Raw genomic sequence first — 27207 nt, 5'->3', positions numbered from 1 at the left:
TAACAGAGCCACTGTGAAGGTTTCCTACACAAAGCTTTAACAGGCTGAAAGGATAATATTTAAATGAACCATGAAAATAAACAAGAGTTTATTTGTGGACTGCAACAAGTTAACTTTCATTTGTGTGGAGAAATGGATCCCTCTGTAGGTAGAGTTGTGCCATTGCAGAACTATATTGTAAATCCAGCCTCAAATCCTAGCATGAAAACTCTAACAGACTTAAACAGATGGCTTGCTGGTAACTTTGTTGTACTCTATTATTAAACCAACTTTAGCCATTCTTTCCCGTATCCATGTAATCGATTTTGCTGAAATTCAAGATCACTTGGAACTAGAAAGCTAATGCTTCCAAATAAACCTGTCGGGCTACAATCAGGGGTTGTGTGATTTTTAAACTGAAACTAGAGTATGTCTTTCTTAAAACTAGTGAGGAATTAAACTGTGTTATGATCTTGGAGGAATCAGAGCTGGATACACATCATTGGTGGTTGGGGAGGTTGGGGCCTGGGTTACTGCAATTTCACAGGTAAGTAACTCACTTGGTTACATGGAGGTGGACAGTTATGGCTGCTCTTCCATACTGTGGCTGGCAGTCTCCACATAACTGGAATAAAATAACAAACTTGGAATGCCTTTATCTGCACAAGTGCAACATAAAATCTAAGCATTCATGGTTGCCATAAAGCAGATTCACTTGCAACCAGCAGTTTGAGTATTTTTTTGCCAATTTTATTTCAAATGGGCAAACCAATTTCTTGTCCTCTGTACTTGGTTTTGAGATTATTATTTGAGTATCACATCCTAAAAAAAATGATTATTCAAATTAAGGAGTGCGATCAGCCTTATAGATATTCTTCTATATCTTTTTTTAAAAAATCACTCACAAGATGAAGCTCGGTCAGCATTTATTGCCAACTCCCAATTGGTCAGAGGGCAGTTGAGAATCCACCACATTGCTCTGCATCACAAGTCACATGTAGGCCAGACCAGGTAAGGACACATTTTCCTCCATAAGATTACATTAAAAGGTCATTAGTAGCAAGATGGGGGTTCTAACAATAGTTTCATTACATATCTGGAATTCAAAGTCTGGCAATCAAATTTAAGTATTTATGATGGCAGGATTTGAACGCAGGCCCTCAACACATTAATCCAGAGACCCTTGTAATAGTCTAGCCCATAACCGCCCTTGTTTAGTTAGCTCCTTTAACTTATTAGAATATATAGAAATAATGGGCTGAAGAGGTTTTAAAACACAGAAGGCTCATGACTGATGCCAACATTTGTGGCAAGGACAGTGTAGTCAGAGGAAGTAAATTTATTGGTTGAATAATGACAGGTGAGTTTTGATAAAGAACTTTCTTTATCAAACAAAACCCTACAATTTGAAATGGTCAAAGTAAAAAGCTCAAAATCACACATCTAAATTGATGTTAATTGTGGTGATGTATGAAGTCAGATGTTGGATTTCCTATATAAAAAACTTGGACAATGATAATTTAACAGATGGGTAAAATTGGGTAAGACACAGGATATTAAATTACTTCCGCTGTTTTGACAAAAATCCTGATTCACATTCCAAAAGGAATGAATTTAGTTTGGTATAGACAGCATGATCAGTATCATTGGTGATTGTGCGTCCCTCGTACATGCTTTAGTGGAATTGAGTTTCAGAAGGTGAAATTGGGCACACATTACATGTACTCTTCACAGATGTTAAATGACAAAATTTCCACCCTTTCCCGCTCGTTTCAGATTTAAAATGTACGGCAGCTTAAGCTTTTCTTCCAACTTTCTGCAGGACTTTCTAACCATTCTAAATTTGTCATCCCCATTGACAATAACAGAGATATCATGGAAAAAAAGTAACATTTTGACATTTTTATAATAAAGAGAGTGATAAAAGCTAAAAATTTGAGTGGCTTTGTATTCAAAAAGTTAGCTTACCACGATCATTCATGCACAAATGCACATCTTTGCTAAAATAATTTAATTTATTCATTTACTTGGTGAAACTGAATACAGTTAAACATTTGAAAAATATTTAATTGAACAAATGGGTTTTAGACAGTGGGAGTGATCCGTTTGCATTCGCAGCTTGTATGTTACACGTGTAATTACATTGCACAAAATTTGAAGTAGACTTTTAGAAGACAATTTCATACACTAAAGTTCAGTCAAACATCAGTTAGGCTAACTGAGGAGGATAAGAGGTTGTACAAAGACAAACATTTTTAAACAATTTGGATTGAAAAATGCAATATGTTGAAGGACACAACTCAAAATACAGTTAAACTGAAACAAACAAGATCAATACTGCATTAATGTGTTAATACACAGACTAATCAATTTTGCCATGGAGGAGGGCAGGGATTTCCTCTGATTTCTCATGCTCCTCAGCTACACAGCCAAAATTTTGGAAATGAGCATTAATGGAACTTTATCATTCAAAAAAGTAATTGTTATTTTGCACACAGAATGCATTCTGCGGTTCAATATAGTGGCTATACTTTGGAGGCTCTCTCAATTTGATACAATGGGATTGAAGGAGAAGTCTTGCGTTTGAAGGTGAGAAAAATTCAGCTACTGATTAGCCTTTACTAGAGCATTAATTCAAATCAAACAAACAAACAAACAATTAGAGCAGTACTACAAGCAGCCCAATATGGAGTTTTCTTAAAGTCACAAATAAGATAGGTCAGTCAACAAAACAATAATCTGAAAGGTAGAAAACAAACTTGGTACAGTATTGGAGTTTACCAAAAAATCCTGTTTTAGCACTGGAGCAGGAGAAACCATGAAAAATGTACTCTTTAAAACATCTGACAGACAAATGTTAATTCCTTATCTGATTCATCCACAGAGCCACTTTACAAGAACACAAGTGGCAAGGGGATATTACACGGTTGGATAGATTCTGAACAGCTTTACAATTAAATATTCTGAATACACACAATACCAATTTAGTGAAGTCTCAACAATAACCTTCTGAAACAAAGTACATACCTATAATTTACCTTGGGTCAAAATAACTGCAGGGCATCTAATAGGCTAAACGTAACCACTCCAATCACACATGAAAACAGGTTACCAGTTCGGATCAAGGTACAAGGCAGACAGACAACCAATAGAGGCACAAAGATTGTAAAGTCACCTTGAGAGGTTAGAACAAGAGAAAATTCAGGAAAGGAAGCTCCACAGTTCAGTGAGGGAAAACAAAAAGAGCTATACCCAGTAACAAAGGGTCAAGTTAATTATGTCTGATTAAAGAAATGATAATCTACAATTGATAATTAAGTACATGCAGTGCTAAAGGGTTTTTTGCATTCATATTAAAATTAAGCCAGTTGGAATGGGTACGGAAAATTACTTGTCACAAATACAGCATCTTCATGCCATTCAGATGTTTCAAATTAGCGAGTTAGTGAGATGCTATACTTCAAATCAGCAGAAGAGAAGCACAATTTAGACGTGAGTATTGGAATTTTACCTTTCTAAAAAAGGTAGAAGGATGTACAAAAAATAAACCTGCCCTATATAAAATGGGACTTGAAAACAAGGCAATAGTTTAATCATTTCTACACGACTTAGAAGAGGAGATAGATAGAATTGTGATGGTGTAACAAGGTGACTAAAGTATAAATTTTGTACACTTCAAAACAGAACTGGATACAGTGTTTGAATAATACATAGTCATGCTTTTTTTTAAGACAACCAGCATTGGGGGAATTAGACACTGTAGGATACAGAGCAGGGAAAGGGTACATAAGTGTAATATGGCCATCAGCAAAAGTAACTAGATAAAGTTAATATAACAAAAATCAGTCAAATAATTGTATTCTACAGACCACAATACTGGACAGGAGATGGAAGAAATATGCAAATAAATTATGGATTTTTAAAGTTCAATCATGGGTGTTTTCAAACATCCTGATATTAAATTGGCCAGAAGTGGTAGTTAGAGGGGATAATGGAACAATGTTTTTTACAAAAGTCAGATTTGTTAGCTCAGTTTGCTAGATGGCTGGTTTGTGATGCAGAGTGATGTTCAATTCCCCCACTGGCTGAGGTTACCATGCAAGTCACACTTTCTCTTCCTCAAAGAGGTGGTGACCCTCAGGTTATACCACCACAGATAGTGTAGTCGTCCCATGGTCTAGGAGGACTATAGTTAATGAATTTAACCTTTAATCTGCAAGTCTAACAAGGGAAACTTTGCTATTGGATCTAGTAACAGGGAAGTAACCAAGCATGGCTAACATTAAAGGGGATAGAGACCACAATTATTACAATACAGGGTATTTATTTAAAACATGAAGAAAACTAAGTAACAGACTGGTGACAGCTTTAGGGGCCAAAAAAAAAATCAAATGGACAACATATTGGCAAACAATTAGACTTAAATGGTTCTCAGGCCAAGGAAAGTATATTGCTTTCAGGCAGTATCAAAGGACATTCAGAAAAAGGCAGGCAAGTCATTGAGATAGAGGACCCCATATCACAGTGTGGGTCCAGGGGGGGTTCATAAAATTGATCCCAGGAATGAAAAGCTTTACGTATGAAGAACATTTGAGGACTCTGGGACTATACTCTATGGAGGTAAGGAGGATGAGGGAGATCTGACTGAAACTTACTGAACAGTCTGGACAGAGAGGACATTGGGAAGATGTTGCCATTGGCAGGAGAGATGACGACCGGAGGGCACAGCCTTAGAGTAAAGGGAAAACCATTTAAAACAGAGATGAGGAGAAACTTCTTTAGCCAAAGAGTGGTGAATCTGTGGAATTGGTTGCCACAGAAGGCAGTGGAGGTCAGGTCATTGAGTATATTTAAAACAGAGATAGATAAGTTCTTGACTGTCAAAGGGATCAAAGACTACAGGGAGAAAGTGGCAAAAGGATTGGATGTTGGGAGAGACAAAAACTGCAGATGGTGGAATCCAAGGTAGATAAGCAGGGGGCTGAAAGGACACAGCAAGCCACAGCATCAGGAGGTGGAGATGTTGATATTTCAGGTGTAACCCTTTTTCAGGGCTGAATGGTGAAACAGACTCAATGGACGGAATGGTGTAATTTCTGCTCCTATCTATTTTGGTCTTATCAAGTTGAATGGCAGAACAGGCTTGAAGGATTGAATGGCCAATTCCTGCTTCTGGTTTCTAAGTTTAAGTATAGGAGTTAAAGACAGATGGAGATGGAAGATGATTACATCCATGCATTTTTAAAACTGAGATAGTAATCCCTGTACATGCATTTAACAGAAAGTTGCAGAAGGCTAATACATAACTACTGCGATATCTATTCTTCAGAGCAAGTTGAAACTTTCGACTGGTGAGCCTTTAATATTAATTGTAGAATAAATAGGCATCCCCTTTAGAAATCATAAGTAGATAATGGTCAAAATACTAATTGTGCTCTCAAAATCAAAATGTGAAGTCAATTGACAATGGTTTGCTGGTTGTACTGTCTTGATGACAGTAGAAGTAAAATGGTAACTATTCAGTTTGGCAGAAAATAGGAAGTAGTACTTCACCAGCATCAGCAACGAGACCAGTTCTGTTCATGATTTACAATATGGACTTTGGAATCAATTTGAATTTGTAGGATGACAGTGTAGAGTGGGAGGAAATGGTTAATAATGAGGAGGATTGCAACAAGTTACAAAATAATATTAACTTTCAGAATGGACATACAATTGGCAGATTAATTTTAATGGATAAATGGGGTACCACACTTTAGCACCATAACTACAGTTGCCTTTTACATTGGAAAGAACTGGAACAGAGTAAAATTGAAAAGGCTGCGTTTTATTGAGCTCAGTGATTACATGATAACTCCATACAGGATTGCAGCAGCTGTATCAAATTCAGATGGATTCATTCACAACCTTTGCTCAGGAGGAAGGACATTTGGCAAAAGCGAGTACTGCAGATGCTGGAGATTAGAGTCAAGAGTGTGGTGCTGGAAAAAGCACAGCAAATCAGGCAGCATCTGAGCAGCAGGAAAATCAACGTTTTGGGCAAAAGCACTTCATCAGGAAGGACATTTGAACAAGTCAGTCTGTTGAGCATTCAGACTTACAAACTTAAACATTTGATAAGTAGATAATCTGAAAATTGTGGACAATCTGTCAATTTCAGTTATGATCAGATTTGTGTGACCAAACATCACACATGCAGGATGGCCTCAGTCCAGAATCCAGCAAATACAATTTCAGTCCCAAGTGCTTAAATAATAGATTAAAAAGACAGAAGGTTGGTGTTGACCCCAAAATAAAAAAGTTGAAAGGTTTTAATTCAGCATCGCTGGAAATGTGTTGCTGGTTAAAGCGCAGCAGGTCAGGCAGCATCCAAGGAACAGGAAATTCGACGTTTCGGGCATAAGCCCTTCATCAGGAATGAGGAAAGTGTGTCCAGCAGACTAAGCTAAAAGATAGGGAGGAGGGACTTGGGGGGAGGGGCGATGGAGATGTGATAGGTGGAAGGAGGTCAAGGTGAGGGTGATAGGCCGGAATGGGGTGGGGGCTGAGAGGTCAGGAAGAAGATTGCAGGTTAGGAAGGCGGTGCTGAATTCGGGGGAATCGACTGAGACAAGGTGGGGGGAGGGGAAATGAGGAAACTGGAGAAATCCGAGTTCATCCCTTGTGGTTGGAGGGTCCCAGGCGGAAGATGAGGCACTCTTCCTCCAACTGTGATGTTGCTATGGTCTGGCGATGGAGGAGTCCAAGGACCTGCATGTCCTTGGTGGAGTGGGAGGGAGAGTTAAAGTGTTGAGCCTTTGGTTGGGTTGAGCGGTGGTTGGGTTGGTTGGTCCAGGCGTCCCAGAGGTGTTCCCTGAAGCGTTCCGCAAGTAAGCGGCCTGTCTCCCCAATATAGAGGAGGCCACATCGGGTGCAGCGGATGCAATAGATGATGTGTGTGGAGGAGCAGGTGAATTTGTGGTGGATTTGAAAGGATCCCTTGGGGCCTTGGAGAGAGGTAAGGGAGGAGGTGTGGGCGCAAGTTTTGCATTTCTTGTGGTTGCAGGGGAAGGTACCAGGAGTGGAGGTTGGGTTGGTGGGGGGTGTGGACCTGACAAGGGAGTCACGGAGGGAGTGGTCTTTTCAGAACGCTGATAGGGGAGGGGAGGGAAATATATCCTTGGTGGTGGGGTCCGTTTGGAGGTGGCGGAAATGACGGCAGATGATACGCTGTATACGGAGGTTGGTGGGGTGGTAGGTGAGAACCAGTGGGGTTCTGTCCAGGTGGCGGTTGGAGGGGCGGAGCTCAAGGGTGGAGGAGCGGGAATTGGAGGAGATGCGGTGGAGGGCATCATCGATCGTGTCTGGGGGGAATCTACGATCTTTGAAGAAGGAGGCCATCTGGGCTGTACAGTATTGGAACTGGTCCTCCTGGGAGCAGTTGCGGCAGAGACAAAGGAATTGGGAATATGGGATGGCGTTTTTACAGGGGGCAGGGTGAGAGGAGGTGTAGTCTAGGTAGCTGTGGGAGTCAGTCGGTTTATAGTGGATGTCTGTGTTGATTCGGTTGCCCAAGATAGAAGTGGAAAGGTCTAGGAAGGGGAGGGAGGAGTCTGAGACGGTCCAGGTGAATTTGAGGTCGGGGTGGAAGGTGTTGGTAAAGTGGATGAACTGTTCAACCTCCTCGTGGGAGCATGAGGCAACGCCAATACAGTCATCGATGTAGCGGAGGAAAAGGTGGGGGGTGGTACCAGTATAGTTGCGGAAGATGGACTGTTCCACATATCCTACGAAGAGACAGGCATAGCTGGGGCCCATGCGGGTGCCCATTGCAACTCCTTTAGTTTGGAGAAAGTGGGAGGATTGGAAAGAGAAGTTGTTCAGGGTGAGGACCAGTTCAGTCAGCCGAAGGAGGGTGTCGGTGGTTGGTACGGCGGGAAAGGAAGAAGCGGAGGGCTTTGAGTCCTTCGTGAAGATAAGGCATTGGGGACCGGGGAAGCGAAAATCATGGAGGTGGTGGAGGGCGTGGGTGGTGTCCCGAACGTAGGTGGGGAGTTCTTGGACTAAGGGAGATAGAATCGTGTCGAGGTATGCGGAGATGAGTTCGGTGGGGCAGGAGCTGGCTTAGACAATGGGTCAGCCGGGGCAGTCAGGCTTGTGGATTTTGGGCAGGAGGTAGAAACGGGCGGTGCGGGGTTGTGGCACTATGAGGTTGGAGGCGGTGGATGGGAGATCCCCTGAGGTGATGAGGTTATGGATGGTCTGGGAGATGATGGTTTGGTGGTGGGAGGTGGGGTCATGGTCAAGGGGGCAGTAGGAGGAGGCGTCCGCGAGCTGGCGTTTAATTCAGCATCCACAAGATAATATTTGTGAAGGGAATTGTGAAACTAGAAATCAATATATGATAACTAAGGAATGAAATAGGGAAATCAGGAGAAACATCCAGAAGAATGGAATGAAGGGAATTGTACAGATGCATTTTAAAGACAAGACTGAATAGGTGTACAAGAAAACTAAAATGGGCTCAGATACTGAAAAAGGCACAGAGGTGCATGTGACGATACTCGGACTTTAAGAGGTATATTTTATCCTGGTTTTTAAGAAAGGAGGAAAACAGAGGTGCTGAGGTGCTTACTGAAAATGCAAAATAAACAGATTGTGAAGACTTGGGTTTTTCAAATCGAGCAACAGAAGCAGCCTGAATGGGTGTGGTCAAGCTCCCACAGAACCAGGATTTTCAGTTTTAGTTTTCAAGTATCTTGAAAAAGTGGAAGATACTTCCTCCCCCCACTCTTCTTGGATCCAGCTAAAAGCTGTGGGTTCTCTTCCTGCTGCTGGAGTTGCATTTGAGACAGTATCTGAATTTTCTTTTAAGGTGTGTTTGTGGGTTGTTACTATATTGGAACAGTTAATAATTTATTATTCTGTTAATTTTCCCAATAGAGTTAAGTATTCCAATTTCTTCTCTCATTGTATTTTAACTATAGAGGATGAATAAAGTGTGTTTTGCCTTAAATCCAGTTTGACCAATCGGATTCTATTGGGAACAAGATGCCAGGAACTTGCCTTTAAAATAAGAGTTAACCTAGATCCTATCTTCTTAATAGATTTGGATGGAGTCTGGTCCAGTCCATAACATGCACATGAACCATAAATGAAGACATGGATCGGTTAGTCCATTTTTATGTACATCATAGGATAAGCCTTTTCACCCATCATGTCTGTGCTGATACTCAACTCACTTCCTTGCTCCCCACCCAGCTTTTCAGGCTTACACACATTACATGTAAATCACAATTGCCTCTTGTCCAATGCTATAGTATAATATACATATGAACACCAGGGATGTTAGGACACTTACTTGAATGTTGGGTTATAGCTACAAGTCAACCGTGGCAAAGTCAGAATGGATAGTCAAAGGCTGACATTGCCAAGTGAATGGCAACAGTATTCAGATCTAACAAAGAAAAATAACCGATGTGGATTACACACAGTATCAATTTCTGTTGCAACATATGTAGGAAAAATCCAAAAACACACAAGTACAAACATATATTTTATAAAAAATGGTGGTAATCTGGATTCGTCTATAGTAGTTTCCAATATCAGTGAACACTCAGTACCATCTGGAGCTTGCAACCATCATCCTTCCAAAACTGGTCTGACCAAGTGAAGTACTGTATTTCCCCCAGGCACCAAGTGGCACAACCATGGTAGTTACATTGTCTTGTGTTCCATATTGCAGAGCCTGAAATTTACATTTACAAAGATATAAAATGGCTGGTTTAAAAATTGTGAAAGTAGTTCCCATTCTCTTTGAGAACTTGTCATATCATAGTTACATTCTAAATTTCACTGGCAACTTTTATTAAGTGAAAAGATGGCAATGACAAATAGCACAAAGAACATTACAGTACAGGAACAGGCCCTTTGGCCCTTCAATCTAGTGCCAATCCAGATCCATCTAAAACTGCTGCCTATTTTCTAAGGATCTGTATCACTCTGTTCCCTGCCCATTCATGTATCTGTTGAGATACATCTTCGATGATGCTATCATTCCCACCCCTACCTCCTCCGCTGACAACGTGTTCCAGGCACTCACCACCCTCTGAGTGAAGAACATTTCCACTCTCACTTTGAACTTGTGATCGTTAGTAATTAAGTCTTCCACTCTGGGAAAAAGTTTCTTGCTATCCACCCTGTCAACATTGCTCATGATTTTGTAGGTCTCAATCAGGCCCCCCTCAACCTCAGTCTTTCTAATTAAAATAATCCTAATCTAATCAGCCTCTTCATAGCTAGCACCCTCCATACCAGGCAACTTCCTGGTGAACTCCTCTGCACCCTCTCTAAAGCATCCACATCCTTTTGGGAATGTGGCGACCAGAACTGTATGCAGTGTTCCAAATGTAGCCAAACCAAAGTCTTGTACAACTGTAACATGACCTGCCAACTCACGTACTCAATACCCCGTCCAATGAAGGATAGCTTCCCATATGATTTCTTGGCCACTCTATTCACCTGCATTGTCACCTTCAGGGAACAATGGACCTGAAATAGGAAGTCATATTGTCGACAATTAAATGTAATAATCTTTCTTGCCTGCTCATTTACAACTCCAGCAGCCTCTGATGGATCCTGGTATTTTTTCACAATGTCACACATCTCTTGTGCCTCCATAATTCCACTAACTCCATCAGTGGTCAGGATCAGGAAACAGTCTTTTGTATGTTCTAACTAGTAATAAATGTTAACATTATGTACAGTTAGACTAAATGCTTTGAAAGGCAACATACAAGGCACAACTAAAACTCAAAATATTTTACCTTGACTGTGTTAACTTCTGGTTGAGCAGTTACTCCAAAAGGTTTGAGATCCACATCCCCAATGCTACGAGTCATGGCTAATCGACCATTCACATAAGGATCTCCAGCACTATTCCAGTCTATGAAACCGCCACATTCCTTAATCCTTAGGAGTTTAAAAAAAAATGGAATTGCAACCTCCAGTTATGGTTTCCAACCAAATTTTTACAAAATTTAAAAATCAATTTCAGATCACCAAATAATTGAACATGCATGACTAGCCTGCTTGATGTCTGTATGTTTTCTTCGTCTGACAGTGACATTTATACAACTGCTGCTAGAGATAGAACAGCAGAAATCTATAATACTGAATCTCCATCATCGCATTGTAACTGCCAACTCTTTGCAGTAATTCTGCTACTTCATTGTCTCCCTATAGTTCTGTAACTCCATCTTAATATCTCTTCAATTTTAATTAAAAAAAGTTTCCAAATCAACCATTCCCTATTTAACATTAGAATTTCTCTTAACCTCTCTCCTCATGCAAAAGATTTAAATTTGATTTTATACAACAACCAGTAGCTGTATTATTTTTAAAAAAGTCAAACCAACACTAAATCTCCTTAACACTAGGATTGTTCACACAGCATGCTAAGTACTTAACTAGTGTCCCATTCTTTGCTATTGAACTGTTGATTCTGGATTAGTGGTGCTGGAAGAGCACAGCAGTTCAGGCAGCATCCAATGAGCAGCAAAATCGACATTTCGGGCAAAAGCCCTTCATCAGGAATAAAGGCAGTGAGCCTGAAGCGTGGAGAGATAAGCTAGAGGTGGGTGGGGGGTGGGGAGAAAGTAGCATAGAGTACAATGGGTGAGTGGGGGAGGGGATGAAGGTGATAGGTCAGGGAGGAGAGGGTGGAGTGGATAGGTGGAAAGGAGATAGGCAGGTAGGACAAGTCCGGACAAGTCATGGGGACTGTATGGAGCTGGAAGTTTGAAACTAGAGTGAGGTGGGGGAAGGGGAGATGAGGAAACTGTTGAAGTCCACATTGATACCCTGGGGTTGAAGTGTTCAGAGGCGGAAGATGAGGCGTTCTTCCTCCAGGCGTCTGGTGGTGAGCGAGCGGAGGTGAAGGAGGCCCAGGACCTCCATGTCCTCGGCAGAGTGGGAGGGGAGTTGAAATGTTGAGCCACGGGGCGGTGTGGTTGCTTGGTGCGGGTGTCCCGGAGATGTTTCCTAAAGCGCTCTGCTAGGAGGCGTCCAGTCTCCCCAATGTAGTGGAGACCGCATCGGGAGCAACGGATACAATAAATGATATTAGTGGATGTGCAGGTAAAGCTTGGATGGATGTGGAAGGCTCCTTTAGGGCCTTGGATGGAGGTGAAGGAGGAGGTGTGTTCGCAGGTTTTACAGTTCCTGCGGTGGCAGGGGAAAGTGCCAGGATGGGAGGGTGGGTTGTAGGGGGGTGTGGACCTGACCAGGTAGTCACGGAGGGAACGGTCTTTGCGGAAGGCGGAAAGGGGTGGTGGGGTCTTTTTGGAGGTGGTGGAAATGTCGGCGAATGATTTGGTTTATGCAAAGGTTTATAGGGTGGAAGGTGAGCACCAGGGGCGTTCTGTCCTTGTTACGGTTGGAGGGGTGAGGTCTGAGGTGCGGAATGTGGACGAGATGCATTGGGGGGCATCTTTAACCACGTGGGAAGGGAAATTGAGGTCTCTAAAGAAGGAGACCATCTGGTGTGTTCTATAGTGGAACTGGTCCTCCTGGGAGCAGATACGGCGGAGGCAGAGGAATTGGGAATATGGGATAACATTTTTGCAAGGGGTAGGGTAGGAAGAGGTGTAATCCAGGGTAACTGTGAGAATCGGTGGGTTTGTAAAAAAATGTCAGTGTCAAGTCGGTCGTTATTAATGGAGATGGAGCGGTCCAGGAAGGGGAGGGAGGTGTCAGAGATGGTCCAGGTAAATTTAAGGTCAGGGTGGAATGTGTTGGTGAAGTTGATGAATTGCTCAACCTCCTCGCGGGAGCACGAGGTGGCGCCAATGCAGTCTTCAATGTAGCAGAGGAAGAGGTGGGGAGTGTGCCGGTGTAATTACGGAAGATCAACTGTTCTACGTAGCCAACAAAGAGACAGCCATAGCTGGGGCCCATACGTGTGCCCATGGCTACCCCCTTGGTCTGGAGGAAGTGGGAGGATTCAAAGGAGAAATTGTTAAGGGGGAGGAGCAGTTCAGCCAAACAAACGAGTGTGTCGGTGGAAGGGTACTGTTGGGGACATCTGGAGAGGAAAAACGGAGGGCTTGGAGGCCCTGGTGATGGCAGATGGAGGTGTAGAGGGAATGGATAACCATGGTGAAGATGAGGCATTGGGGGCCGGGGAAATGGAAGTCTTGGAGGAGGTGGAGGGCGTGGGTGGTGTCTTGAACGTATGTGGGGAGTTCCTGGACTAGGGGGAATAGGACAGTGTCGAGGTAGGTAGAGATGAGTTCAGTGGGGCAGGTGAGACAATGGGTCGGACAGGGTGGTCAGGCTTGTGGATCTTGAAAAGGAGGTAGAACCGGGCAGTGCGGGGTTCCTGGACTATGAGGCTGGAAGCTGTGGGTGGGAGATCTCCTGAGGTGATGAGGTTCTGTATGGTCTGGGAGATGGTTTGGTGATGGGGGGTGGGGTCATGGTTGAGGGGGCAGTAGGAAGAGGTGCCCTCGAGTTGGTGTTTGGCTTCAGCGGTGTAGAGGTCAGTGCGCCAGACTACCACTGCGCCCCCTTTACCCGCTGGATTGATGGTGAGGTTGGGATTGGAGCAGAGGGATTGGAGGGCTGTGCGTGGTGAAGGTGAGAGGTTGGAGTGGGGGAGGGGGGTAGACAGATTGAGGCGGTTAATGTCCCGGCGGCAGTTGAAAATGAAGAGATCCTCCCTCACCTCAATCCAAGGCCCTAAAGGAGCCTTCCACATCCAAAGTTTTACCTGCACATCCACTAATTTCATTTATTGTAACCGTTGCTCCCGATGCGGTCTCCTCTACATTGGGGAGACTGGGCGCCTCCTAGCAGAGCATTTTAGGGAACATCTCTGGGACAGCTGCACCAATCAACCACACCGCCCCGTGGCCCAACATTTCAACTCCCCCTCCCACTCTGCCGAGGACAAGGTGGTCCTGGGCCTCCTTCACCGCCGCTCCCTCACCACCAGATGCCTGGATGAAGGCCGCCTCATCTTCCACCTCAGAACACTTCAACCCCAGGGCATCAATGTGGACTTCAACAGTTTCCTCATCTCCCCTTCCCCCACGTCACCCTAGTTTCAAACTTCCAGCTCCACACAGTCCCCATGACTTGTCCAGACTTGTCCTACCTGCCTATCTCCTTTCCACCTATCCACTCCACCCTCTCCTCCCTGACTTATCACCTTCATCCCCTCCCCCACTCACCCATTGTACTCTATGCTACTTTCTCCCCACCCCCCACCCTCCTCTAGCTTATCTCTCCACGCTTCAGGCTCACTGCCTTTATTCCTGATGAAGAGCTTTTGCCCGAAACGTCGATTTCGCTGCTCGTTGGATGCTGCCTGAACTGCTGTGCTCTTCCAGCACCACTGATCCAGAATCTGATTTCCAGCATCTGCAGTCATTGTTTTTACCTTATTGAACTGTTGAACCTACAGTGCACACTACTGCATTAAATCTTTCTATAAAATGAGCCACCCAAATTAGAACAGATTTATTTTGAAGATGTACTGATACCTTTTCCTTTCATCTTTCCTTCTTGGGGTGTGATCTTCTGTTAATTGTTTAGCTTTCCCTTCACGACAAAGAATCGCTGGACTATCTCCAACACTGGCGACTACAAGCACTGTTTCATTCATCAAACCTACAGTTGCAGTTGTCCCTGATGTTAACAGTTCACCTGGAAGGGTTAAAATGGCAAGAAACTTTTGTCCAACAATGTTTAATGCCATGATTAAAACATGTCACCCCTAATAATGTGATAACTTTAGAATAGATTTCGAAAAGGACAAATATAAATCAAAGCCTTCAAGATTAAAGTCATAACATGAGTTAATCATTTTCACTTTGTACTACTAATAAAAACTTTCATACCAAAATTAATCTCAATTTCTACTGTTGAAGTTGTTGCCAAATACTGATTAAAAGAGGCTGCTCATTCAAATAATTGCATTACAACAAGCTTCATTAACTGCAATTATAATATCAGGTTCATGTCATATTTAAAAACTATAACCATTAGGAGCAACAAGAAAAGCTTTTGAACTATAAATTTAAGTTACATTAAAAAATTACAGTTGCAAGGTTGCCTATTTGTAATTACGGTTCAGAGTAATGTCTTAGTTGGATTGCAATTGTGGAAAATTGTGATTGCAAATTAAAAATTCAATTAAGCTGCAGTTAGAAATTTCATTGTTGAAAACTAACTACCTCAACCATTCACTGTATATTTATACAATTGATTCCAGTCAGATGTATTTAAGTCAAGGAGTTAAAACTGAAGCTTAAAAACAGGGTAATAAAATTAAGAAACAAATGGGTGTTCGACTTAGAAAGAAGGACAACCTCACAAAAGGAGTTAGCATGGTAATGTTTATAAACATTTGCTGTCTTCATTAACCCAGACAAGGAACAGTTAGACTCCTTTGCTTAAGTTGAAACATAGAAGTCGTGACAAATCAAAAGCCTGGCACATCTCATTTAAAATTAAAATCACACATTAATAAACCACCCAGATGTATGTATACAGCAGTACAACTCTTTCAAATGTTGAAATAAAAAAAGGAGGGAGAGAGAGAGAGAGTTGTAGTTGCCACAATACAAACCAAACTAGTTAAATAAGAAACAAGCAAGTGTTTTACTCTTTCCAGGTGATAATCTTCCAAAATTTGATCAGTTTGTGGGCAAAATTGTTACAAAAATGAAGCTAATATCAAAATTGCTTGGAAGAGGAATGGTTAGAGAGCCAGAAGCACAAAAACCCCAAAACGCATCCCAGCCCCATTAACACCGAAAACAAGGCCTTCAAAACTGGAAAAGGATCCCAAAAATAAAGAATTGCAAAAGCTTGGAGCCACAAAACAGAAATACTAATGCTTGTAAGACAGGCTGGCAATGTTTAATGGTTAAATATGCTATGCTTTTTTGAAAACTGTATATATGGTGTATAAAAATTAATGCAAAGCAATGAGTAGTATTAAAAACAGAACAGCACAAAGTTTCAAGATTCTGAAAGGCAAACCATGACAAGATGGAAAGCGAAACACAGCCAGACACTAATTGGAATTGGACAGAATGTTCAGAGCAGAAGTGAACATAATCGGAAACTCGTTTTTCGGCCAAACTGATCAAAGTTAAGTCTGATAAAAGGAATTTTTCCAGACATAACTATAGTGGATATATTTCACAACTTCCTCCATTTCAAAATGACAATTGCTATCAGATACTTTCTGTCCCACTAATAAATACATGTCCAGAATTATCCACCTTAAAAGCTATCATGCTACAACATATGTGGCCGATCCTCTCACTGAATCCTGGTTCTAGGACTCTGCCTTGATTTAGAGTGACACCATTCTGTCTTAAGCCTTGTTGTTGCTGTGATCACAGCAACAGAAAGTGAGTCAGATCTCATTGTTCAGAGTCAGAGATATACAGCACGGAAATAGACCCTTCAGTCCAACCTGTCCATGCCGACCAGATAGCCCAACCCAATCTAGTCCCACCTGCCAGCACCCAGCCCATGTCCCTCCAAACCCTTCCTATTCATATACCCATCCAAATGCCTTTTAAATGTTGCAATTGTACCAGCCTCCAACACTTCCTCTGGCAGCTCATTCCATACATGCACTCCCCTCTGCGTCAAAAAGTTGCCCCTTATAATCCGTTTGATCTCTTTCCCCTCTCACCCTAAACTTATGCCCTCTCATTCTGGACTCCCCCAACCTAGGGAAAGGACCTTGTCTTTTTATCCTATCCATGCCACTCAATTTTGTAAACCTCTATAAGGTCACCCCTCAGCCTCCGACGCTCCAGGGAAAAACAGCCCCAGCCTGTTCAGCTTCTCCCTACAGCTCAAATCCTCCAACCCTGGCAACATCCTTAAATCTTTTCTGAACCCTTTCAAGTTTCACAACATCTTTCCGATAGGATGGAGACCAGAATTGCACGCAATATGAACATGAATAACTTACTATCCTACATACAAATTAAGCTGTTATTATCACAGAATACCTACAGTACTGAAAGAGGTCATTCAGCCCATTGTGTCTGTACTGACCTGCCAAGGAGTATCGCACTACACCACCCCCGGTCTCCTACCCTATCCCCATATTTTACCATGCCTAATCCATCTAGCCTGCACATTCCTAGACACGGGCAACTTAGAGAAAGTTAGGACTGCAGATCAGAGTCGAAGAGTGTGGTGCTGGAAAAGCACAACTGGTCAACATTTTGAGCAAAAGCTCTTTATCAGATTCCTGAATAGGAGCTTATGGTCAAAACATCTATTCTCCTGCTCCTCAGATGTTGCTTGACTTGATTAGATTACTTACAGCGTGGAAACAGGCCTTTCAGGCCCCACAAGTCCACACTGACCCTCCGAAGAGCAACCCACCCAGACCCATTCCCCTACATTTACCCCTTCACCTAACACTACAGGCAATTTAGCATGGCCAATTCACCTAACCTGCACATTTTTGGACTGTGGGGAGGAAACCAGAAGACCCGGAGGAAACCCACGCAGACACAGGGAGAATGTGCAAACTCCACACAGTCAGTTGTGACTGAGGTGGGAATTGAACCTGGGTCTCTGGCGCTGTGAGGCAGCAGTGCTAACCACTGGGCCACCATGCCGCTGTGCTGTTCCAGCACCACTCTTCGACACAGGCAACCCAGCATGGCTAAACTACCTAATCTGCACATCTTTGGACTGTGGAAGAAAACTAGAGTACCCAGTGGAAACTCATGCAGAGAATGTGCAAGCTCTAATTAGACAATCATTTCAACCCAAGACTGGAATCAAACCTGGGTCCCTGACACTGAGGCAGCAGTGCTAACCACTGAAATAATATGCCACCCTGTTTAATGCAGTGACAATCAGCATTCCCTGCTCCAGTGTTGTGCTAGTATACAAGCTGCAACTAGAGAGGACTTGTGATAGTGGTAATGTCCCTGTCTTTGAGTCATTAGGTCCAGTTCAAGTGCCAACTCAGAATGCGATGGCCACAGGGAGAGTCAATATCCAAAGAGGTTGGCAAAATATGAATGACACCAAGAGCCACAAATTCTGAAACATGCTTAGGGATTAACACCCAATTTGCTAGATTAATTCTGAAATGGATTTCTAGATCCATAATTCTTATAACAAATAGGGATAAAAACCCATTTGAACAGAAGTAAAACTACCGAGTACAGGACATTGGTGAGACTACTTTTGGAGTACTCTGCAGTTTGGTCACACTGCTATAGGAAGGATATTAAACAGGAGATGGTTCAGAAATGATTTACCAGCGTGATGCTGGGGATGGAGGGTTCGAGTTATTAAAAGAGGCTGGGTGTTCTCTCCCCCACAGGAGTGTAGGAGGTTGAAGGGTACCCTTATAGAGGTTTATAAAATCATGAGGTGAATAGCAAAAGATCTTTTTGTTAAGGTTAGGGGATGAGCTGAATTTGAAACGAGGGGGCATATTTTCAAAGGAGAGAGGACAAAGACTTTTAAAAAAGGACATGAGGGACAACATTTTAAGAAAAAGTGGTTAGTGTGTTTAAAGGAATATGGGTTAAATGCAGGCAGCAGAGATTAGTTTAGTTTTGGAACATACTGTGGATTAGATGGACCAAAGGGTCTATTTCCATGCTGTATTACTCAATTAATAGCTAGAATTGTTAATGCAGAAATGGCATACAAATCTACTTTGCAAATTAGTGTTCATAATATTGCTAAGATCACAGTTCAAACAGTTTGGTCAGTGGCTTGATTTAGTGACAGAGATAGGTGCCATTTGTTCTGTTAAGTCTGCAAGAAGACAGGAACAAGTTTCCTGCTCTCCATTTTAGTTAGCATTCTGCCTGGGTGAATGGAGGAAACAACTCATCTATGAGCCTTAAAATTGGAGGAGTTGTCTCAAATGCTTCTTTTATTCAATGGCCAAATTTGCAGCTAACCAGCTCCAAGGAAAGATTTTAAAAATGCCAATAGGAAATCCATCCTTTTTAAATAGAAGATTCTAAGAACAGAGGGTTTATGGAAGAGTACATGGAGTTTCTTTTACAGTGAGACACTGTTCAATTTGGAATCACTCCAGTGCTAGGAAGAAGAACACAGCTGAAGAAATGACAATGCTCATCAGCATTCCAAGCTCACGGTTTCTCAAATGTGGATCCAGAAACCCCCCAGCAAACAATGTTAACACATGAGAAATTCAACAGCATTCCAAATACAATTTATATTTTGATTATCTGTTGCAACATATGGCACCCTTCAGGTAGAAGATGATTGCAACTCACCTTCCTTCAAACCATAAGTGTTTTGTATGAAGTCACTATCTATTTGTAGAAACGAATGTAGCAAGACATTTTCCAAATTTGCTTCTATTTTTAGATTTTGTCTTTGAAAAAAAATAAAAGCGGACATCAGTGCAATAAGGACAAAACCTAAAAATCTAAACATTGCTAAAAAAAAGTCAAATACTTACTGAATATAGTGCCCAATGTATTGGGAACAAATTTCAGCAGCATCAGCCCCTCCATGCCCATCAAAGACAGCAAAACATGATAATCCATTTGGAAGTTTAAGTACACTGAAGCGATCTTCATTCTCTTTTCTCTTTCCAATCTGGCATACACAGCCAACATTGGCTATCTTCTCTTTATATTGAAGAGCTGATATTCTAGGTGGTAAAATAACTGGGTCATCTAACCAAATGCCAAAGCTTTCCCAAGTTGGGAACTGCTTGCTTCGTTCAATAGCTGCCCAGTTCATTTTAGTGCTAACAGTGGACAATGGACAGGAATGGCGAGGTTTCTGCTGGAAACACATGAGCTTCATTGTTTTATCAGCTAGAAACCTGCCAGGGCGGCAAACAAGGGAGACTGCAAACGTGGCCATAACAAAGGTCTAATACAGAAATCTTCACAGAAACCTTGAGGAGAAAGAAAAAGGTTATTAAGTTTACTATACTTACATTAGCAAGTCAAAATCTAACTGATACAATAGCAACGAGTCCAATAACATTCATTGTGGGGACTTTGTCTAGTGGGATGATTGCTCAACCATTAATCTGAAGACCTGGTTTGAAATCCCACCATGATATAAATGATGGAATTTTAGGAAAAAAGGTGGAAGAGAGTCTAAATGAGATCATGAAACCATTGCAGATTGTTGGAAAAACCCATCTTGTTCACCAATATCCTTGAGGGGGAAACTGCCATCTTGACCTTGTCTGACTACATGTGACTCCAGACCCATGGTTTACTTAATTGCCCTCTGAACAATCAAGAATGGACAAATGCTGGCAGAGCCATTGATGCCCATGTTTTGAAGCAATTTAAAAAATGACTAAAAAATGTATCAAGCAAATATGGCATATCAGTAGCAACAGCACAGTTTAGTTATCACTGAATGCAGTTCACAGCAACATGTTCCTCCTGCTCTGTGCAAGTTGGGCACAGTTCCAGTACCCAGGACTAGAATTAATGCAGTAAGTGCTTCCTGTTGTAGCTCCTGAAAGCCCAAGTACTATTGATAGTATATACAAAGAGGTGCTCACTCCACAGATACAGAGGGAATAAATGTCTTGAAGCAACTACAGGATATTCTGGAACAGGAAGGTGAAGGTCATGGCTCATAAAGGTATCAAGACATAGGCTCTCATTCATTTTTTTTCAAACCTAAAAGCAGAATATAGGAAGTTAGGAAGCAAGTTTAAAAAGTAGAACCTCAAAAAGGTAGTTACTTCAGGATTGCTACCAGAGCAATGTGCTGATCAAAGTAGAAATAGCAGGATGAGATGAATATGTGGCTGGAGGAATGGTGTGAGGGGAAGGTTTCAGGGGATCAGTACAAACTGGATGGGTTGCACCAGAGCAAAACACGCCTACACAGGGTAAGAAAAGTATTTGCTACAAAAATCAAATGAGAAAGACTATGATGTAATTAAAGAAACTAGCATAGAAAGGGGAGGTTCTAAATGGTCAGGCAGGCTTAGGTAGGTGAAATCTCCAGACCCAGATGAAATCTATGCCAGGTTTATGAGTGAGGCCAGCAGGAAAACAGCAATGGCATGGACAATAATTCTCAATGGCCATAGGAGAAGTGCCAGAGCACTGGAGAACAGACAATATGGAATCATTATTCAAGGAAGGAAAAGGGACAAAGCAGGAAACTAAACTCCAGTCTAACCAGAGTGCTGGTGAAACTATTGGAAGCAATTCAGAAGGTCTGAATTAACCTGCACTAGGAGAGACAAGACTGAAAAATCAAGAACAGTCAGCATTGTTTTGTTAAGGGGAGGTCATGTCTAACCAACTTGATTGAATTTGTCCAAAGAGGTGACCTGTTGTGTAGAGAATGGCAACAGTTTTGGCAGATTACTATGGTTTCAGCAAGTTTTTTGATCAGGTCCTACATGGAAGACTCAGCCCAAATTCCTTGGATCTCATGGTTTCTGAGCTTTGATGTTTGGATCTAGAATTAACTAATTGGCAAGAAGTTGGTTGAGGAGTACTTTTCTAACTACAAGCCTGTGTTCGACAGGGTCCCCCAGAGATCAGTGTAGCGCCTCTTGCTGTTTATGGTATATTATGGGATATGGGCATTACTGGCTGGGCCAACATTTATTGTCCATCCCTAGTTGCTCTTAGATAGTGAACTGCCTTCTTCAGCTTCTCCATTCTATTTGTCGTAGGTCCACCACAATGTCATTAGGAAGACTTTTCCAGGATTTTAACCTAACAGTGAAGGAACAGCAATATATTTTCAAGTTAGGACGGTGTGTGGTTTGAAGTAAAAACAGGAGTACCTGCTATCTTTATCCTTCAAGATGTTACTTGTCGTGGAATTGGAAAGTGCAGCCCAAGACAATGGTTCCTAACCTTCAGTATTAAGGCACTTTGAGAAACAATTTCACAACACATTGGAAAGATGATATGCAACTGCCACACAGTCATACAGAATAATTGGTCTGGCACGTAACTTAGCAGACATCTCTTCTCCTGAAGATGCAAGAATATCAGCAGAAAACTAAAACTAGGTACAGCAGGCAATTAGAATTTTGGCTCTATTGTTAAAGGAAGAGTGTATAAGGGGAAGTGTTGCTGTAACTACAAGGAATGAGTGAGACCATAGGAGTGGTAGAACGTAGAACATAGAAAAGTACAGCACAGAACAGGCCCTGTGGCCCGCGATGTTGTGCTGAGGTTTAATCCTAATGTAAAATATAATAATTTAACCTATGCACCCCTCAACTCACTGCTAGCCATGTGCATGTCCAGCAGTAACTTAAATGTCCCCAATGACTCTGCTTCTACCACCACAGTTGGCAAAGCATTCCATATGTTCACAACTGTCTACATAAAGAATCTACCTCTGATGTATCCTTTATACCTTCCTCTTATATCTTCAAACTATATGACTCCTCGTACCAGTCAATCCTGTCTCTATATTCCACTCAGTATCTTGTATACCTCGAACAGGTCTCCTCTCTTCCTCCTCCTCTCCAGAGAGAAAAAGTCTAAACTTATTCAACCTTTCTTCATAAGGCAAGCCCTCCAATCCAGGCAGCATCCTGGTAAACCTTCTTTGCACCCTCTCCAAAGCCTATCTTTCCTATAGTAGGTCAACTAGAACTGGACACAATATTCCAAGTGTAGTCTCACCAGGGACTTGTAGAGCTGCAGCAAAACCTCGCGGCTCTTAAAACTCAATACCCCTGTTAATGAAAGCCAAAACAACATACTTTCTTAACAACCCTGTCCATTTGGGTGGCAACTTTGAGGGATCAATGTACTTGCACACCCAGATCCCTCTGTTCCTCCACACTGCCAAGAATCCTGTCCTTAATCCTATATTCAACATTAAAATTCAACCTTCCAAAATGCATTACTTTGCATTTATCCAGATTGAACTCCATCTGCCATTTCTCAGCCCAGCTCTACATCCTGTCTATGTCATGCTGTAGCCTGCAGTAGTCCTCTATACGATCGACAACACCTCCAACCTTAGTGTCATCTGCAAACTTACTAACCCACCCTTCAACCTCCTCATCCAAGTCATTTATAAAAACTACAAAGAGCAGAGGCCCAAGAACAGAGCCCTGCGGGACCCCACTCAACACTGACCTCCAGGCAGAATACTTTCCATCTACAACCACTCTGCTTTCTGTCAGCCAGCCAATTCGGAATCCAGATAGCTAACTCTCACTGTATGCCATACTTCCTGACTTTATGAATGAGCCTACCACAGGGAACCTTATCAAATGCCTTGCTGAAGTCCACATACACCACGTCCAGTGCTTGACCTTCGACGACCTGTCTTGACACCTCCTCAAAGAACTCAATAAGATTTGAGAGGCATGACCTGCCCCTCACAAAGCCATGCTGACTGCCTTTAATCATACTATGCTTTGCCAAATAGTCATAAATCCTATCCCTCAGAATTCTTTCCAAAACTTTGCTGACGACAGACATAAGGCTGACTGGTCTGTAATTGCCAGGAATTTCCCTACTACCCTTCTTGAAAAAGAGGAACAACATTCGCCTCCTTCCAATCCTCCGATATGACTCCCATAGAACGCGAGGAGGCAAATATCCTCGCCAGCGGCTTAGCAACCTCCTTTCTCTTTCTCTAGGATAAATCTGATCTGGCCCTGGGGACTTATCAATCCTAATGTTTTCCCAAATTTTCAGCACATCAACTTCATCAATCTTAAGCTGGTCAAGACTGTATCCCAGCTCCTCAAAGTTTCCATTCACAAGGTCCCTTTCCTTGGTGAAAACCGAAGCAAAAACTCAGTTAGGGCTTCCCCTATCTGCTCAGACACCACGCACAAGTTCCCTCCGCTATCCCTGATCAGCCCTATCTTCTCCCTGATCATTCTCTCATTCCTCACGTATGAGTAAAATGCCTTTAGGTTCTCCTTAATCCTTCTTGCCAAGCCTTTTTTATGCCCTCTCCTAACTCTCCTCAGTCCATTTCTGAGCTCCTTTCTAGCAAGCCTGTAATCCTCTAAAGCTGTGCTAGATTCTTGCTTCTTCCATCTTCCAGAAGCTACCTTCTTCCTTTTAACGAGAAGCTCCTCTGTTCGCGTCATCCAAGGTTCCTTAATCTTACCCCTTCTTACCTTTCTCAGAGAAAGAAATTCATGCATCACTCGCAACAATTGCTCCTTAAATAGTCTCCACATGTCTGCTGTACCCTTTCTGTAGAACAATTGCTCCCAGTCTGTACTTCCTGTCATAAGTTCCTTTTCCCCAATTAAATATCATTCCTCAGTAACTGCTCCTTTCACTCTCCAAGGCTATGCTAAATGTGAGGCAGTCGTAATCACTGTCACCAAGGTGTTCTCCCACCATGAGATCTGACACCTGTCCTGGCTCATCGCCAAGCACCAAATCCAAACTGGCCTCTCTCATCGTCAGTCTTTCTACATACCAAGTAAGGAAACCCTCCTGAACACACCTGACAAAAATTACTCCAACCAAACCATCTGCACTTCAGAGGTTCCAGTCGATATTGGGAAAGCTGAAATCACCCATAACAACAACCCTGCTACTTCTGCATTTTTCCAGAATTAGCCCATCTGAGAGTTCTTCAATCTCTCATACTATTAGGTGGTCTGTAGAAACCCTCCACCAATTCTGTGGCAGTTCCTAACTTCTACCCCTACTAACTCAGTAAGGAAACCTTAGTCAACAACCTTTGTTTCTGTAGCTGTGATACACTGATTAGCAATGCTACACCCCCTCTTTTTCCACTCTCCCTGTTCTTTTTAAACATACTAAACCCTGGAACATCAAGCAACCACTCCCGCCCCTGTAAAATCCACGTCTCGGTTATGGCTACAACATCATAGCCCCAAGTACTGATCCATGCTCTAAGTTTGTCACTCTTATTTTGGACACTTTGCATTAAAGCAGACACACTTTAATCGATCCCTTTGTTTCATCGCGTGAGAAACCTTCCTGATAGATTCAATACATCCTGGCACTGCCCCATCTGCAACTGTCCCCCTCTCAGACATGTGGCTCTGATTCCCACCCCCTGTCAAACTAGCTTAATCCCTCCCGAATTACATGAGCAAATCTCCCACCCGGGACATTTGTGCCCCTCCAGTTCAGGTGCAACCTATCCTTCACGTACAGGTCCCACCTTCCCCAGAAGGTATCCCAATGGTCTAGGTATCTGAAGCCCTCCCTCCTGCACCAGCACTCAGTGTGAAGCTGCACTCACTGCCTGTTCCTCATCTCACTATCTCGTGGCACTGGTAGCAAACCTGAGATCACTACTCTACTCGTCCTGCTCTTCATCTTCCAACCTAACTCTCTGTAGTCACTTTTCAGATCCTGTGTACAATTATGTACAATCTGTATACAATATTGGTCCCCTTGAGGGATGTAGTTAGACTGGAGGTATTTAAGGGGAGGATCACCAGATTGATTCCAGAGATGTGGGCTTGTCTTATGACAAGGTGGTTTAAGCCTACTCACGTTAAAAGAATGAGAGATCTAACTGAAATATACAAGATGCTAAAGGGATTTGACAATAGATATATAAAGGATGTTTCCACATGGGGCAATCTAGAGCAAGGAGCTATAATTATAAGATAAGGAGCAGCAGATTTAAATATGGAGCAGAAAATTACAGCTCCCTAAGGATCATGAATCTGAAATTCACTACCCCAGAGTGGATTCTAGGACATTAGGTTTAAAGGGGAGGGAGAGATTTTATTATTGCTGGGTTGGAGGGTTTTGGAGAGCATGCAGAAAAGTGGTGAGGCCAAAATGGGATCAGCCATCAAATGACAGGGCAGGCTCAGGGAGCTCAATTACCTATTCCTACTTCCTGATTCTGATACCACTGAGTAAGACAGAGGAACCAGAGCAGATTGGAAGCATAGACGCAGCCATGCTCAGAGAAAGCAGCACTGCTTCACAAACATTGATATATACTAGTTTAAAAACACTGATTTAAGAAACTTTGGTGAATGCCTGCAGTGTATCTTGATGTACACACTGCTGCTAAGTGTCAGTGGAGGGAGTGATTGCTGTGCCAATCAAGTGGGCTGCTTTGCCCTGGGTGGTGTCAAACACGTGTTGTTGAACTGCACTCATCCAGGCAAGTGATCACCATTTGACATGTGCCTTGACAGTCAACAGGTGTTAAGAGTCAGTGCTGAGCTTCTCAGTACAATATTCCTAGCTTCTGATCTGCATTTGTAACCATTATACTTGTATGTGTAGTCCAGTTCCCAGTGAATGATAACTCCCAGGATGTTGAGTGTGATGGTAATGCCATTAAATGTCAAGGGGTAGAAGTTAGATTATCTTCATAAAGATGAAGATTGCCTGACTGTGTGGTACAAATGCTCTTTGTCACTTTTCAGCCCAAGCCTGGATATTGTCTAGATCCTGCTGCATTTGAACATGGACTGTTTCATTATCAGACTCACAAACAATGCAGTCATCAGTAAATAGCCCCACTTCTGACTTTATGATGGAGAGATAGTGATTGATGAAGTTGAAGACAGTTGGACCTAGGATATTACCAAGGAACACCTACGGAGATGTCCTGGAACTGAACTGAAATGACTGGTATCTAACAACCACAACCAATTTTGTGTGCGTATGACTCCAACCCCGAGGGAACCTGTTCAGTATGAAGAGTCAGCCAGCTCAAAATTTCACTTTCATCAAAGGGATGCTGCCAGACCTGCATAACTTCACTAGTAACTTCTGTTTTGAAAGAAAAAGTCAACTGCTCGCTTGAGGGATTATCCCTTTACTGCAGTTTGGTCTAAAGATGCAGTCCCAATCCAAGTTTCTACATTTTTGGTTTTTGCTGAAACCAGATACAAGTTCCTCAGCACACTGTGTACTAATGTGCTGGCAGCAACTCCCGCTTAGGTCGGTCAGCTGTCGAGGATGATCATACAGATAAACATGATACCACCGCTGCTCCAAGCCCAGCTGGTGCTATGCAGTTCTGCGGCATGTATCTGGAGAACCACAAACCAAGCAGCGTGCATCGACTCAAATCAAAAAACTCACCCCTTCCCCTCCACCTCTCGCAATAATTACTCCTTGACATTCACACTCCGCCAGCACTTTCGGTTTAAACCGACTGTCCGGGTTAATACGGACAATAATAACATTTTAAGTGTCCCCAAAAAACACTCACCAGGCGGTTACTGGGCTCACACTTAGCACACGGCGCTCTCCCCTG

The 27207-nt window shown here is 42.6% G+C and overlaps 1 protein-coding gene across 1 annotated transcript; it reads right to left on the bottom strand.

The window, feature by feature from the left end:
- Window positions 1–1975: 1975 nt before the first annotated feature.
- On the bottom strand, window positions 1976–27207 carry LOC132826193 (protein phosphatase 1K, mitochondrial-like). Its single transcript, XM_060841841.1, has 7 exons — window positions 27163–27207; window positions 19463–19909; window positions 19275–19375; window positions 14505–14667; window positions 10785–10929; window positions 10561–10695; window positions 1976–9706 (listed from the first exon to the last, which is right to left on the bottom strand). The coding sequence occupies exons 2-7, from the start codon at window positions 19873–19875 to the stop codon at window positions 9575–9577; spliced, it is 1089 nt and encodes a 362-aa protein (XP_060697824.1). The 5' UTR covers window positions 19876–19909; window positions 27163–27207; the 3' UTR covers window positions 1976–9574.

The sequence above is a fragment of the Hemiscyllium ocellatum genome, chromosome 22 (assembly GCF_020745735.1).
Source record: "Hemiscyllium ocellatum isolate sHemOce1 chromosome 22, sHemOce1.pat.X.cur, whole genome shotgun sequence".
Lineage (NCBI taxonomy): Eukaryota > Metazoa > Chordata > Chondrichthyes > Orectolobiformes > Hemiscylliidae > Hemiscyllium > Hemiscyllium ocellatum.
This window is presented reverse-complemented; position numbering and strand designations above follow the sequence as displayed.

Coding starts and splice junctions, on each gene's coding strand:
- LOC132826193 (XM_060841841.1), bottom strand. CDS start 19,875: ATGGCCACGTTTGCAGTCTCCCTTGTTTGCCGCCCTGGCAGGTTTCTA. Junction 10,930..14,504: donor AGGAAAGATGAAAGGAAAAG/GTATCAGTACAT, acceptor TAAACTCCTAAG/GATTAAGGAATGTGGCGGTT. Junction 9,707..10,560: donor CTGGAGTTGTAAATGAGCAG/GCAAGAAAGATT, acceptor TGTAAATTTCAG/GCTCTGCAATATGGAACACA.